Here is a 16,337-nt window from a genome sequence, read left to right on the forward strand (position 1 = left end):
TCATCCACTGAGAGTCACTTAAAATAACACTGTACAGAGGTAAAAAAAGGGCCATTCTTTTTTTTGCAAATGGTTTTCTATGAAGAGATGATATTATCCTAATTCTCTTAAAGAATAAAAGCTCTCAAGAAATTAAAGTCCACTCAGTGTTACAAAAGTAGCCCAAACAAATGAGTAGATGGCAAAAGGGCTAATCCTCCCCCTGGTACAGATATCTAAGTGGCCAGTAAAGTACAGCTCTCCCGTCTTGTTCCCTGCAGGAAAATCAGGACCATGAACAAGAATAGTCACAGGTATTCTTTCTGCCCTCTGTAACCAAATCTGTGCCAAACCACAGATGCTGCTTTCAAACTGACTCAAATTCCAGCCTACACTTCTCACCATGCAGACAACTCCTTCCCCAACAACCCACAAACACCAACACCCCCAAACTACCACAGAGAAGCCCTCAACACCCCGCCAGGACCCTCAGCTGTCCCTGTCCCTCTGCAGAGCTTTCCCACCCTCCAGCAGACCCCCTGGTTCCCTGCACATGCCGTGGGATGGCACTCAGAAGGATCTGCCCCAATACCTTCTTCTGTGGCAAGCTCAGGCTGCCAGGCCTATGGTTCCTGGATCACCCTTCCCACCTCACTGGGAGCTCCCTGGGAAGCACTTTCCTTGAGAAGCAAGCCCCTTTCCTCCAAAGGCATTTCCCCAAATGTTTTGCTTTCCTGGGGAACACTAATACACTCTTAAGAAATGCTGGCAAGGCTGAATAACTTCAGGTCCTTTCAGGACAGGCACTCCAGCTCTAGCTTGTATTCCCCCAAGTGTGTTTCCAGGTGGAGGTTCAGAGGTGCAGCCCCAGGCCCTCTACAAACACAAGCTGCCTGCTGCCTCTTCACCTGCCTCAACTCCTGCCTGCGGTCACAGCAGCAAAACCAGGCTGTTTCCAGCCAGAGCCCAGAGCCCTGTTCCTGCAGGATGCTCTTGCCAGCACCTTCCAGGACTCTCAGCTGTGCATGCAGAGCTTTTCATGCTGGCTCCCAACAGGCTTTGAAAGGCAGAGCACAACCTGTCTGGCTCTGCCACCAGCACACCCCAAACACAGGCAGAGGAAGAAGCAGCAGGGGCTGTTTTGCAGCCATGCCCAAGAGAAACAGGAAGGGTGCCCTCCCTCTGGTCTCACTTGGTTGGCTTTCTGACTGGCTCTGAGCCTGGGGCTGCCATTCCTTGGTTGTGGGGACCAGAACCACACCTGGGATCCCAGCACTGCCTGACAGCGCTCCGGGCACTGGCACGGTCGCGCCTCCGAGTCTCAGGCACCCTGCTGTGGCTTCATTTGCCCTTAGGCACACCCAAAGCTCTCTGTTAAGCCCAGATGGTCTCTGGTTCTGCCCTCTTCCTGATCCTGTGCAGGGATGGAGCACTGCTGTGCTTTCAGGAAGCTGTTCTTGAAACCTTCCAGCATTCCAAGCTCCTTTGCCCTCCATGGATGCTTGCCATGGAATCCCTCACAGCTGGGTTCAGAGCATCCTCAGGTTTGCTATTCCAGAGTCCAGGGACTCCAGGGTGCTCAGCAAGATCTGCAACTCCACAGTGTTGTGGAACTGGACTTTCAGCACAGGGACCTTTCCAGCCTGATCTGCCCTCGTTCCTCTGTGTCTGTGCAAAAAACACAGTATGGAAGAGAATGGCAGGATGGGCCTGTGTGTCCCAGGGCTCCGGATTTGCATTGCTCCAGCTCCACAGGGATGCAGGTAAAGCAAAGATGCCAAACTGTTTATTAATGGAAGGCAAAGGGATGAGCTGGGAGGGAAGAAAGGGGATGGGCAGGTTCTGAGGGCTTTCAACAGCAAGAGAGAAGGCAGGAGCTATGGGAGCTTCCCACAGGCTCAGCTGTGCCAGTCATCAGCTGTGCCTGGAGCTCCAGCTGATCTCGTCTGGTCTCCAGGTGGTCTCACCTTCCAAGGGATCTGGAGGTCTTAAAGAGACACTGGTTCTTCTGAGCCAGCAGATGAAAGTAGTTCAGCTCTTCCCTCAAACATCACCTGAACAAATATGCTTATGCAGAAGGGTCTGTTGTCTTAACTCAGGCCTTGAAGGGCTGAAAGAGACAGGAACAGAGCCACAGTCAGAACCTGGATGTGCAGGAATCCAAGGAGACCTTTCTGCCAGAGCCATCCCACCTAGCTCTTGCCATGGCCACAAGAGAGGAGGGGCCAAGGGGATCAGCTGCAAGGTGCTGGCCATGAATCCCCTTGCCCACATCCCTGAAATCTCTGTGTGCTCTGCCCACAGCACCCCTTGTCCACACAAGGAGCAAAGCCCACCACAGCCAGGGCAGGGATTGCAGCTCCCTGCCCAGGGATTGCAGCTCACCCAGCCAGCCCCTGCTGACAGCCCACTGCCCTCAGTCACCCTCACAGAGGGCCTGGAGCTCTTCCTTCTGCCCCATCAGGAGCAGCCTGGCCACGCCTGGGAACACAGGGTAATCATAGCTAAGGCTGCTGTGGCTATTATCCAGTTTGCTTTATGGCTTAATAAGGTGAGGAATTAATGGATTTTTAACTTCCTCTGGAAGGCAGGCACATGGATTCAGAGCTATGAGACACTAAGTGTATGTTTTGGGGTTACTTTAATAATGGTACTTACTGTGAGGAAATGACACTGGGGGAAATTTTCTCCCAGCCCTTCACCTAGCCCTTTGGGTCTGCCCCACCAGTTTTCAAAGGGTTCAGATCCACTCTAAATGCTAAAGATACCATACAGTGGTTGGTGTTGCTGATAGGCCTGTTACAATTAGCATTCAGAGATAAGGGAAGGTTAACCTGGATAACCACACTGACACCTACCCCAGAGACAAGGGATGCTGCTGCCCCAGAGCCTGCCCCTGCCCCAGAGCCCATCTCAGAAATGAACCACCCAGGTTGGGTGGGGGTTCTAGAGAAAAAGATGGGCCAGATGCTGAAGGAGTACATTTCCACAGCTGGTGAAAAACCCTTCCCCTGCCTCAAAGAGGGAGAGTCTGATGGTGCAGCAGTGGAACCCACAGATGTTACAACTGTCCAGGTTCCAGCTGAAGTGCAAAGGCAATCACAGCCAGCAGCAGTTGCCCCAGTGGAAACAAGGAGATCTAAGATGAAGCCAGAGCACCCAGATGAGCATAAGAAAGGAGGGCCCTCACAACCCACAGGAGAGACAAGAGTTGAGATCATCACTGAGTCCCTGATGTACAAAAGTCTCTGTAATCTGCACAAAGACATTGTAGAACGGGGATGTGAGGCTTGTACAATCTGGTTACTCTGGGTCTGGGACCTTATGGGTACAGGTGTGCAACTGGATGGTGGTGAGGCAAGGAATGTGGGACCCTTGACCCAGGACTCAGGTATCAATCAGATTTTTGTAAGGGAGCCAGGCTCCCTTTCCCTCTGGGAGCAGCTTTTAGTGAGTTCCAGAGAGAGGTTTGTCCGCAGGGAGGGAATGCAGGAGCACCACCATAGAATGTGCTGGAAGACCCTCTGAGGGGGGAGGAAGGGATCCAGCAGCTGAGAGAAGTGTCAGTATTGGAGGTACTCTTTGGGAGGGATGGACAGCATGATAATGACCCCGACAAGGTCAGGTGCACAGGGCAAATGTGTTGGAGTCTGGCAAATCTGGGGCCATCTCAATACACCACCTTCATTGCACCAATTAATGCCGATACCAACCAAGACACAGTGGGCTCTGTTGCCAACAAGCTGAGAAATTATGAAAGTATGATCAATGGCCCAATGCAGGCTCATGTCTCTGCTGTAGTCCAAGAACTCAGAGAGGAGATGAGGGAGGAGGTGAGGAGGAACAGTTCCCACATTGCGCCAGTGGCTAATTGCCTACATAGAATCTCCCTTAATTTTTCATCCTCTATCTGTTTTTCAATTGCTGCAGCAATTTTTTCTACAAATGGCAGAAAAGGTTCTTTAAGACCTTGTTTTATAGTGACATATTTTTGTTTTGGATCTGCCATTTCCATTGTTTTATAGCGTTCATACCTAATTGTTGAGCCTGTGTTAAAACCAGGGGATCCCACCGTGCCTGTAAATCTGGATTAGAAAAAGGCCCTTGACCAAGCAAAACATCAACTCCTACAGCAGGACGAGGGTCCTGCTGAGGCAGTTTCATTTTATCTAAAGCTGTTCGCTCAGCTAATTGCCTCCAATTTTCTTGAAATACGTTATACTGCACTGGTTGAAACAAAACAGTTGCCAAATGCACAATATCATAAGGAGACAGCAAATCTGTATTAACAATACGAATTAATTGCATTACTTCAACAGAATTAATACCAAATTTAGCTTCTTTAGACTGAAGATCCTGCACAACCTTCCATGCAAAAACGTCATGACTATCACTTCATCCTGAATTAGGAACTGCTTTAAACACAGGAAAAGCCATTTTACCATTACCAACACTAGTAGCAACACTATTAGCATCCATATCAAGAGCATCCAAGCCCTTTGGTGTGCCTATTTTCTCCACTAAATCCCAGCCTCCTATCTCAACTGCTTTCCTTTTAACATATTCCCAGCACCGAAAAGAATCACGAACAGTTACAGTGACATTATCAGAAGGCTGAGCTTTTGAAACACCAAGCTTATTTCTACTACCAGTTTTACCAAGGTTATTTCTACTACCAGTTCTACAAAGCTTATTTCTATTACCAGTTTTACAGCAAACAGAAGTATGCATTAAGTCAGACCTTTTAACCCCTGTAATTTCCTCATGGTCACTATCAGAATCAGAAAACAAAGGAGGAGAAAGAGTTAATATTTCCATGTGTTCATGCAGTTCAGAGTCAGAGGCAAGCAAAGGAGCAGATGGCTCAATTTATTTCTTTTTTAAGGTCATCTTAGCCGGCTACTGTGCCGAGGACTCAGAGTTAGATTTAACATTAAGTTCAGCTAGTGGCTCTATGGGGGAGGGGTACGTGGATTTGAAGCCTTTTGCAGACAAACACGAAGAAGCCTTATCAACTTTTCCTGTAGCAACAGACCCGGCAACAGTCTCTGCAGAAAAAATCCCAGCAGAACACTCAGGCTGAGCTTCTCCCCTTTGCTGCTCCCCAGCAGCTACGAGTTCCTCCTCCAGGTCTTTCTTGTCCTGCTCTGCTTTCCACTCCTTTAAGGTGTTATAAAGCAACCTCCAGGTAGGAGATAAATCTGCAGCTGCTTTATCCCCATTCTGAATTACTTCCAGAGTTTTTCTCAACCTTCTTTCCAAGCTCTAACACTAAAAGCAGTAGTTACATCAGTCTTAAAATTTTGAGACTTTGCCCATATTTAAATACTATGCAGAGCATAGTCCGTTGTTTTAACTCCTTTTGTTTTTAAGGACGTTTTCCATGTAGATAAAACAATCTGTTCTTCACTTGTTAAATTATTTCCCATTGTTCCCAGCAGCTCACCTTTTTTCCAGGTGTCAGAATCAGGTCTGGACTGGCAGCTGCTCCCCGCTGCTCTCAGCTTCGCTGGGCTCTGTGCTCACTGCCCCTCGCCCGGCAGTTCCATCACGTCAGGGTAGCACCAAATGTCACCTTTAGGCCGGACGTGACATACACACGTGACCAAAGTCCAGGAAGAAAAAAAGTTTTTATTCTGCATCTTCTCCAGTTTATACACCCTTAACAAAGCGTGATCTTAAGTCATTAACTACATCACAATAACTTATTCTATTCATTGGTGCAAAGCAATCAGCGTCAATATAATTGGCAAAAGTTTTACAGAAATTTAATAAGGCACGTATACACATCCACTTAGGCACGTAGTCTAGCTTACAAAAATTCTCATGTATCTTTTCTAATCGGTTTCCATGCTGACGGCCTTGTCTTCTTCCTTGCTATGGATACACCGAAAATCATCAATTGTTATTTCTTCTATTAACTCAGCTTTGCTTGCAGGCCAGCTGTCAAGCCCCGCCAAAGCAGCCACTCTGCCCATGGACAGCCCAAGAATCACATTTGCTGGAGCCATCAGACTCAGTCTGAGCTGTCCTTTCTCCAAGCTGCAAACAGAACCTGCCCCAGCCAGTGCCCTGCAAACAGGGAGGGTTCTGTCAAGCCAAGGAGAGTGCCCAGAGATTTGGGGTCTGTGAGTGCTGGCACAAGAGATCAGGCACAGGGAAACACCTGCAGGAGGAAAATCTCCAGGAAGAGAGAAGATCAGGCAATGAGAGAAAACCAAACTCAGAAATGCTGTCGCAGGGAGAGATCAGAGATGTCCACAGGATCCCCTCCAGTGCAGCCCCTCCCTCTGAACAAGCCCCCTCCCTCCTGTGCCCCCAGCCAAGCCTCTGCCCTCGGGGCCAGGGCTCCAAGGCGTGCAGCCCCTCCTGTGCAGGCAAAGCTGCAGCAGAGCTGTGGGGCAGCTCTGCAGCCCCGGGCCCAGTTCCCTCTGCAGGGCACAGGGCTGGGAGCAGCTGCCCGGCCCTGGGGGCTCTGGCAGGGGGCACAGCTGGCTCAGGGTGACGCTGTCCCCAGTGCCTGGCTCTGGGCAATGCTGTCAGTGCAGCCAGGGAAGGAGCTGCATCTCCCTTCATCCAATGCCATCATAGGAACATCTGGAAGTCTCCCTGAGATTTCAGCCCAAGCTGGGAACTTCAGTCCAGGGTACAAATCTGTCCTAGGGCATCTCAGAGTTATAAGATTGACAGGGAAAGGCAGAGGTGTTGTGACACTGAAAATGCTGCTGGGTTGATGGAATGAGCAACGTGAGTCCTTGTCTACAAATGTGGAGCTGGGCTGTGGTGGATCCATCTGCTCTCAGCAGCACCTGGTCACTTTTTAAGGGAAAGGTTGGAAGGTGATGACCCTCCACCTGAGAAAGGTTAAATCCCAGAGAAACTCTGAACAGGTCAGAATGACAGACCATCTCCCCTCACTCTCCACTCACCACTGTGCCTCACAGAACTTGCTCTGTTCTCCCTGAGTGTAGCAGTGTTATAGGTTGACTATATGATGCTTTTATCCCCAGTTGTCTTGTTCTGTTTGTGCTGAACAATAAGTTTTGCACCTTTAAGACTTGTTCCAGAGAGTGAAGGAGAGAGAGAAGAAGCAGCAGTTTGTTTTCAGACACAACTCACTCCTCCACATTCCTGCTCCTGGACTGTGTTGTCTGCAGATAGACAGCGGGACAGAGCTCTCCTTTGCTTTTAGTTAGTTTAGCTAGGTGAGGCAAAGAAGTTCTCTAGACTGTGGTTTTTCCCTTTTCTTTGGCCCTGTTCACACCTGCTCTGGACTGAACACCAGCAGAGCACCGGCAGCTCCACCTGTGGCCACCGCGCCGGGCCTGGGCCGCGGCATTTCCAGCACCGGAGGGGCTGAGCAGAGACTGAGTGAGCTGAACTGCAACCCAGGGGGGACTTGGTGAGTTTGTCATCTCTTTTGGAGCAGCAAAGAGTTTCATTGTTTAATATTGTTTAAGTTTTATTGTTTAATGAACAGGTTTTTCCACTTTTCTCCAAGGAGGTATTTTCTCCCGGACCGGTTGGGGGAGGGGCGACTGAATCTGCTTTCCTAGAGGAGCCCTTTGGGGGGTTCTCTCCCAAACTTGCCCTGAACCAGGACAGTGACAGTCTCCAGAATTTTGGGGGTTTTATTGGGGTATTTGGGGAATTCTATTGGATTTTTGGGAGCATTATTAGGATTCTTTGCAGGTCCAGGAATTTTGAGGAATTTTTTTTTTGTTCTTTGGTGGGATTTGCGGGGGTTTGTGGGGTTTTTTTTGGATGCTGCCAAGATTTCTTTGGGTCTTGGGGGCATTTTGTAGGACTTTTTGTTGTTTTGGGCATATTTTTGGGAGGATTGGTGGGGTTTAATTGGGATTTTTGGGGGGGTTGTTGGGATTTCAATAGATTTTGTGGGCTTTGATTGGGATTCTAGGGTGTTCTAATGTGATTCTGTGAGATTTAATTGGGATTTTGTGGGTTTTATTGGGATTTTCTGGGCTTTGAAGGAGATTATAGTGCCTCTCAGCCCTTCCCCACAACTGGAGACAACCCCAAAGCCCCCTCAGACCACCCAAGGTCCCCCAAAATCCCCCCAAAATTACAATAAGATCTTCCAAAACCTCAGAGAATCCCACAAAATACCAGTGAAACCCACTCAAATTAAAAAATATTCCCAAAAACTTCAATAAATGCCCCAAAACAACCAACCCCCCACAAAACCCCAATAAAATCCCCCAAATTCCAAAACCCCCCAAATCCACAACACCCCCAAAACTCAGTAATTGTCTCCAAAAACCCCAATAATTCCCGCTAAACTCCCTTTAAAATTCCCCAAAGCCCAAAAAAGCCACCCCCAAATCCCCAAAACCCTCCCAAAATCCCCCAAAAAGCCCCCAAAATCCCCCCAGACTCACTGGGGCCGTCCTGGATCAGGGAGCACCGGCCGGTGGAACAGGAGCCACTTCAGGGGGCCCTCGGAGCTTTTTGGGGAGGGGGCACCATGGGAGACCCCCCAAGAACCGGTAAGGGGAGGACACCCTGCTGTGACCCCTCCCCCTGAAACCCCCTGACCCCGATTCAGGGTGGGCCTGGGACCCCCCGGGACCCCCAAATCTCCCCCAGGACCCCTCCAGGAACCCCAAACCCCCCAGAGCCCCCCAAGGTTGGCCCAGGGCCCCCTGAGATCCCCCAGATCCCAATCGGGCCCAGCCCAAGATGTCCCCTGAGACCCCCCCAGACCCTTCCCAAGACCCCACCCAGGACCCTGCCAGGACCCTCCAGACCCCTCCCCAAACCCAACTCAGGCTCCCCCAGACCCTCCCCAGACCCCCCCAGGACCTCTCCCCAAGCCCTTCCAGACCCCCCAAAGCCCCTCCCCAAAACCTCCAAAACCCTCCCAGGACACCCTCAGGACCCCCCCAGAACTCTCCCCAAACTCCCCCAGGACCATCCCAACACCCCCAGACCCTCCCAAGACCTTCCTACGACCCCTCCCCAAAACCCCCCCAGACCCGCCCATGTCCCCCCTCGAGACCCCTCTTAGGACCCATCCGCACCCCCAGGTCCCCCCACAATGCCCAAGGACCCTCCCCAGACCCCACCCAAACCCCTGGACCCCTCCCCAAAGCCCCCCCAGACTCCCCAGGACCCTCCCCCGCCCCCCCGATCCCCCCCCCAGGCCCCTCCCGCACCTGTCCCCAGCCCGGCGGGTCCCGGTGGCGGCGGGGAACGGGGCGCCACTTCCGGCTCGCCTCTGATTGGCTGCGACGAGGCGGGGAAGGCGGGCGTTACTGAAGGGAGCCGCGCTGTGAATGGTTGGTTCGGGGACGTGCAGCGCGGTGATTAGTCGGTTCGGCGGGGCGCGCCGCTAATGGCTGGGAGCCCGCGCACGCGGCCGAGGCGGGAGATTGCGAGAGGAGAGCGGCAGAGGAGGAGCTGGGGTCCGAGTCCGAGTCCGAGTCCGAGTCCGAGTCCGAGTCCGAGTCCGAGTCCGAGTCCGAGTCCGAGTCCGAGTCCGAGTCCGAGTCCGAGTCCGAGTCCGAGTCCGAGTCCGAGTCCGAGTAGGAAGGAGGGATTTCTGGGGGCATTGACGGGAAATAGGAGGGTGTGTGGTGGGTTTGGGGGGAATGAGGGGGTGTGAGGGGGCTTTGGTGGAAGCTTGAGAGGGTCTGGAGCGTTCTCAGGTGGGTTTAGGGGGATCTGAGGGGAATTGGGAGAGTCTGAGGGGATTTTGGGGGATTGTGAGTGGAACTGTTGGCTTGTGAGGGGATTTGGGGGTTCTGAGGTGGGTCTGGGGGGAATTTGGGGGAGTCTGAGGGGATTTCATAGAGTTTGGGGGGATTGAGGGGTCTGTGGGGGATTTGGGGCAGTCGGATGGATTTGGGGGGGGTCTCAGGTGGCTCTGGGGTGAATTTTGAGGAGAACTGGGGGGGTCTGAGACTCCTGGGCAGGTTTTGGGGGTCTTGGGGAGGGTTTTGGGGTCCGGAGTGGTCCTGGGCCAACCTTGGGGGGCTCTGGGGGTCCTGGAGGAGATTTGGGGGTCCCGGGGGAGTCCCAGGCTCACCTTGAACCGGGGTCTGGGGGTTTCAGGGGGAGGGGGCACAGCAGGGGTTCCCCCTTCAGGTTTTTGGGGGGTCTCCCATGGTGCCCCCTCCCCAAAAAGCTCCGAGGGCCCCCTGAAGTGGCTCCTGTTCCACCGGCCGGTGCCCCCTGATCCAGGACGGCCCCAGTGAGTCTGGGGGGATTTTGGGGGCTTTTTTGGGGGATGTTATCAGGGGTTTTGGGGATTTGGTGGGGGTCTTTGGGGAGAATTACTGGGTTTTGGAGGGGTGTTACATGATTTGGGGGGGTTTTGTGGATTTGTGGGGTTTTGAATTTTGGGGGATTTTATTGTAGTTGTGGAGGGTTTCTTGGGGGGTTTTATTGAAATTTTCGAGAGTGTTTTTAACTTTTGGTGGGTTCCACTGGTATTTTGTGGGATTTGCGGGTGTTCAGAGGGTTTTTTGGGGATTTTTTGGGATTTTGGAGGTTTTTAGTGGAATTTTGGGGGGGCTTTGCAGGTATTCTTGGCTGTGGGGAAGGGCTGAGAGGCACCAAAATCTCCTTAAAACCCCCAAAAGTCCCAATAAAATCCACGACATCCAAATTAACTCTCAAAAAGTCCTGTTAGAACACCCTAGAATCCTGATAAACGCCCAGAAAACCCAGTGAAATTTCAACAAATCCCCAAAATCCTAATTAAACCCCACAAATCCCTGCAAAAATGTCTGCAAAACCATTAAAAAGTCCCACAAAATCCACCCCAAGACCCAAAGAAATCTTGGCAACACCCAAAAAACCCACAAAAACCTCCAAAATTCTAACAAAAAACTCCAAGCAATTCCTTAAAAAACCTGAACCTGTGGGATCATTGCCCCCCCATCGCGCAGGTGAGCGGGGAGGGGGAGCTCGGTCCAGATATCCCAGGGGGTGCCTGGGTTGAGTTTTTTGGGGTCAGGATGTTTGGGGAATGAAGAAGTCCAAGGCTGAGCGGAAAAGGCCCCTTGGGGGGACATCGGGGGGTGCCGGTGGTGGCTGCTGGCAGAGGCAGCCTGGAGGAGCAGAGCCCTGTGTCCCCCAGGAGCCCAAAGTGGGGAGCCCAGAGAGGGGGGAGCGCCGCCATTGGCGGGACCCTCAAGAGCTGGAGAGGGGCAGGGGGGACTCCTTGGAGCCCCTGCAGCCCAGAGCAGAGAGTGAGGGGAGAAGGGACCCGGGAGCTAAAACAGCCCCGGCATCCCAAAATAGTGAGAGCGAAGAGGGGGGAGCTTTTGGGATTGCTGGGACTGCCAGCAGCCTGGGCAGGGCGGGCACTGAGGAGAAGGGGGACCCCCAATCCAAGCGTGACCCCGACAGCTGGGACAGGGGGGAAAATCCTGAAAGCCACAGGGGAGGGACCAGGAACGGGAACTCCTGGGAGGCTTTTCTGGAGCCCAGATGGCCAGGGACTTGTAGAGATGGACTTGGACAGAGGGACCTTCAAACTCAACGTGTGTGGGGCAAGATGAAACAGGAAAGCATCATAAATATGATTATCTGGCAAAAGATTTTGAGAATATATAAAGTAGAAGCAAGATTGAAATGAAAGCAAGCTTTGAGATACCTTATTTACTGAACAGCTGGAAAACAATGGTGTGGCCCGACTGAAGGTAATCCCTTTGTGATGAAACAATTCCCTCTGCTTGCAGACAGGTCCAAGGGCCAGAGCAGACCCTGCTAGCTCAGCAGAAGGGGTCGAAAGAGGAGTTTTTAGGCTTTGAAATGTAACACAGTATGGTGATGTAATGATTCCTCTAGGCTGTATGTAAATGCTGTAGGATTTGTATCTTGTACCCTCTCATCCTCTCTCCCACTCTCTTCTCTCGGGCCTGCTCTGAGCTGTGGCTGGCAGCTCCCAGCAGGGCCCCTGCACCCAGGCCCTTTGCAATGAACCCCAAGTTCCATGACCTGGCTGCAGAGATCTCTCGTCTCCATCCATCCCGACTGTCCTACCCCTCCAACAATCCTACAACAGCTCATCCCTTGTTTTCCCCAAACCAGGATTTCCCATTGCCAACCCCTGGGAGGCTCCAAGGAAGAGGAAGATGCCCCGGGACACTGAGGCAGGTGAGGAGGAAGTCAGTGCCCCTTTCCCCCTCTGTCCTGCTCCATCTCCCAGCCCAGCACGGCCCCCGGCTGCAGGACAGCCCTGGGGGGATCTCCTTCCCCTTGCCTGTGGCACGGAGGCAAATCCCATCCTGTCCTTGTCCTTCCTCCCCCAGAGCAGGAGCTGAGCATGGAGAGGAGGGAGGACAAATCCCCACGGCAGAATCTGGCAGCAGAGGCCATTTTGAGCGGCTCCACGGCGCAGGAACCCAACGGGGAGGAAAAGCCCCGGAGATCCCGCACGAGGAGGGGCTGCAAATGCAGATGGCGGGGATCTGAGGGGGAAAGAGCCAGCCTGGGCTGGGAAGGCGGCCAGAGATGGAGCCAGAGCTCAGAGCTGGTGGTGCATGAGCAGCTCCATGATGGGGAGAAGCCCCACAAGTGTGGGGAGTGTGGGAAGAGCTTCAGGTGGAACTCTGAGCTGATCAGGCACCAGAGGACCCACACTGGGGAACGGCCCTACGAGTGTGATCAATGCAGGAAGAGGTTTCAGACCAGCTCTGATCTCCTCAAGCACCAGCGCACTCACACAGAGGAGAGGCCCTTCCGCTGCCCCGACTGCGGGCAGGGCTTCAGGCGAAATGACCATCTTGTCATGCACCAACGCATCCACACTGGGGAGAGGCCCCACGAGTGTGGGGAATGTGGGAAGAGCTTCAGCCGGAGCTCCAACCTGATCAGTCACCGGAGAACCCACACCGGGGAGAGGCCCCACGAGTGTGGGGAGTGTGGGAAGAGCTTCAGCCGGCATTCCAACCTGATCCTCCACCAAAAGATCCACACAGGGGAGAGGCCCTACGAGTGTTCCAAGTGTGGAAAGAGGTTTCGGAGCAACTCCCATCTCCTCCTGCACTATCGGATTCACAGAGAGGAGAGGCCCTTCCAGTGCCCTGACTGCGGGAAGGGATTCAAGCACAACTCCACCCTCATCACCCACTGGCGCATCCACACTGGGGAGAGGCCCTACGAGTGTCCCCAGTGTGGGAAGAGCTTCTCACGGAGCTCTACCTTGACCCAACACCAACGGAGGCACCGGTAAGGGAAGTCCTGCGAGTGCCCCAAGTGTGGGAAGAGCTTCGTGTGCTGCTCCAGCTCCATCCCCCACTGGAGGAGCCACATTGGGCACAGCCCTGGTCACCCACATTCCCTGTGATCCATATTGGGAACACACCTGGCTGCTTCTCCTGTTGGTTTGGCCTTAATTTTCTTCTGATTCATCTTCATCCCTTAAAAACATCACAAACAGGGTTAAATAAATGAAATTGATCAAAGATATCTAAAGTCCCACCATTTCTCAGGTGTTTGAGGGGGAATTTAGGATTTGGGGACACATTCTGTGTGGAGTGCCCCTGTTGCTAAAAAGGCAGGAATTTGATCTCACCCCTCTTGTGTTGCTAAGATCTCCTCCCCTGGCCCAAACCCAAACTCCACCCCTGGCATGCCCTATAAAAACCCCAGGCCCTGCCTTTGCCCTGTTTTTTGGGGTCAGAAATGAATTCTGGAGCTCTCTGAAACCAGGACCCGTCTCGTTTGTTCCCGGCACCGGCAGCTGCAGCCTCCCTGGGCACCATGAACTCTGGAGAATGGGGGCAGCCAGTGAGGACATGTCCTGGATTGCAAGATAAGTGTGTGTTGTGTTTGCCATCTGTCAGAGGCGGGACAGTTATCTTCTGTGCATTGGGCAGTTTATCTCTTCCACAAGCAATCCTCCCTCCAGGAGAGATCTGCTTTTAATGGGCCATTAATTTACAGGAGAGTGAACGTGTTTTTCACAGGCAGCTTCACAGAAACTGGAAAACGTGGGGGTTCCCAGGAGGGGGCACCGCTGATCCAGGGCATCGAGGTGCTGCCTGCAATCGTCCATAACCGCCCCTAAGGGGCCTCCAGGGCTTCACCTTCCATGAGCTGCAGCAGACGTGTTGGGAAAGGTGACAAGAGCCCGTGGGATGGTCCTTGTTGCAGGCAGATTAGCCACTTGTAGCTCTTCAAAACTCCCTCCTGTAAAAAAACGAAAAAACTGAAACCATTCCTAAATGTGAAAAACACGTTCACTCTCCTGTGAAAATGTAAAAAGTTTAATAAAGGACAGTGGGAGACCAGGACCATGGAGCAAAGGTTATTATGGCTGGGTGCATCTTGGCACTCAGCCAGGAGCACCCTGTTCCCTTTGGGGATCCCCCTGAAATGCCTTTTCCCTTACACCAGCCTGTTGCATATTCATAGACCCTCATGCATATCCATAAACTACTTCACATATTCCAGGAATGATTTTACATGGCCCCTCCTTGGGTCTGCCTTTTCAGAGCATGTGTGTTTCTTGGCTGTGGTTTTGGCTCCTTCTCTTTATCACCTCCAGGTTTTGGGCCTTGGTCACTCTGTCTGCAGACAGGGAGTGCTGATAGTTGGCAGATCTGTGCAGGTGTGCTCATCCTGTGTGCATTGGATATTATCCATTCCTAGCAGGCAGTTTAACACAAGCAGCTATTTCATGAAGCTTAATTAACAACAGAATAAAAGCTGTATCTTTACAACAAAGTTGCTTTAACATCGCAGATATAAAATCCATTTTAATATTTGCTAAAAGCCAATATTAGAAGATGTATCTATAGCATTGCCCATATCTTTCCTTACCCTTTTGTTCCCAAGTGTGCAGCAAGGAGTGAAAACTGCCAGCATGGCACGGGGTTGCTGCCATCTCTCCATCACCCCGTGTCCCTTTCCTGTAAGAGCCTGAATGAGAGATGAGGGGCTCCAGGCAGCTCTCCAAAATGCAGTTTATTGTATCCAGGATGTTACAGCAGTCCAGGGTCTGGTGACAGAGCCTGTACCTCCAGCTGTCAGCTCCAGCTGCAGACAAGCCTGGGGACCCTTTAGCTTTGGTTATAGTGCATTATATACTCTGCTTTGCTGAGCATCTTAATACAGTAGAACCAATCTTTACCTTTACTTTTATCTATAGCCTATCATAACTCCTGTAATTACCATATTCATATTACTATTCTCCAGTCACTAAAAGTTAGTACCTTACAGTTAAAGCTAGAAGTTGTTTTTCAGTTTTCTTGCAATGGAAAATTCTGAGACCTTTTTTCTATTTGCAGTATTGACAGTCTTGTTTACCTGTGGAATCTTTTTGGTTGGTAAAAACATCTTGTTTGAGGTGGGTTTGTCCTTTGCTCTAAGCCATAAAATACCCTTGTAAGTAGCACACCCTTTGCCTTAGTGACCCAGTGAGACTGGCCCAGCACTTCTTTTCTTCTTTATCAAAACTTGCTTTCATTTCTATTCCTTCTTCAGATTCTGCATTAAAAAATCTTTCTGTCATGCACACATATCTGTTAAAGTTTCTTGTCAAACTTTCATCCTTCCCAACACTCTGTGCCACCCTGTCCCTCTTTTCCAGAGGGCAGAACAAGGGACAGAATCCATCCAGAGGTGACACAGGAGCGCTGCCGTCCTCTCTCCGTTCTGTGTCCTCCTCCCCCCCATCTTTCCATGTTCCCCTTCCCTGCCTGTCACTGCTGAGTCAGTAATGACACGGATAAATGAGTGACACACTCCATGCATCTTCAGAAAGCCAAAAATCATCTTTATTAGGAGACGGATTTTTTTATACTCAGTCCTGATTTCGGTGGACCTGATTGGTTATTTTACATTTCACGATTGGCTAATTAAGAAAACCCCTTGGGGTAAACAATCCATGAGGAAAACAATTGTCACAAACACCACCTGCGAGGTTGTTCAGGATTCTTCATCTCCAGCTCCCTAATGCTTCCCAGACGGATCCATGGGAAATCTGACCTGGATTGTGTATCCACACCTACCCGGGAAGGTGACGGCCGCGCCATCCCGGGCCCTCCCTCTAGAAATGGCGCTTACCACGCTGTTTAAGGTTCCCCTTTTTTCTTGCCCAAGTCCTTCTTTTCCTGTCCCCAACCTCCCCTTCCCCCCTGCTGTTGGAATCCAGGGCACAGGGAATGTCTCCCTGCCTGTCCTGAGAAGTCCTGATCCCCAAGAGATCACTGCTTTTAACTTTTGTCCATGGAGAAAGCTTCCAAGACTTTGGGATGAATTGGAATCTATGAGTGTGTGAAATAGAGAGTAGTGTAGTTTATCACAGGGTGAAAAACTGAGAGCTTTGGGTTTTCAGTATGACGGTGGATAGAAGGCAGGATTTTGGGCATTGCCTGATCTCC

The 16,337-nt window shown here is 51.6% G+C and overlaps 1 protein-coding gene across 1 annotated transcript; it reads left to right on the forward strand.

The window, feature by feature from the left end:
* Positions 1-12,043: 12,043 nt before the first annotated feature.
* LOC132334754 (zinc finger protein 239-like) lies at positions 12,044-13,958 on the forward strand. The gene is made up of 2 exons (XM_059860868.1): positions 12,044-12,105; positions 12,261-13,958. The coding sequence occupies exons 1-2, from the start codon at positions 12,084-12,086 to the stop codon at positions 13,181-13,183; spliced, it is 945 nt and encodes a 314-aa protein (XP_059716851.1). The 5' UTR covers positions 12,044-12,083; the 3' UTR covers positions 13,184-13,958.
* Positions 13,959-16,337: the final 2,379 nt, after the last annotated feature.

The sequence above is a fragment of the Haemorhous mexicanus genome, chromosome 16, assembly GCF_027477595.1.
Source record: "Haemorhous mexicanus isolate bHaeMex1 chromosome 16, bHaeMex1.pri, whole genome shotgun sequence".
NCBI classification, from domain to species: domain Eukaryota; kingdom Metazoa; phylum Chordata; class Aves; order Passeriformes; family Fringillidae; genus Haemorhous; species Haemorhous mexicanus.

Excerpts from the sequence above, each read along its gene's own strand:
- LOC132334754 (XM_059860868.1), top strand. The coding sequence starts at position 12,084 with ATGCCCCGGGACACTGAGGCAG. Across the intron at positions 12,106-12,260 it reads GCCCCGGGACACTGAGGCAG|AGCAGGAGCTGAGCATGGAG; the intron begins GTGAGGAGGAAG and ends TTCCTCCCCCAG.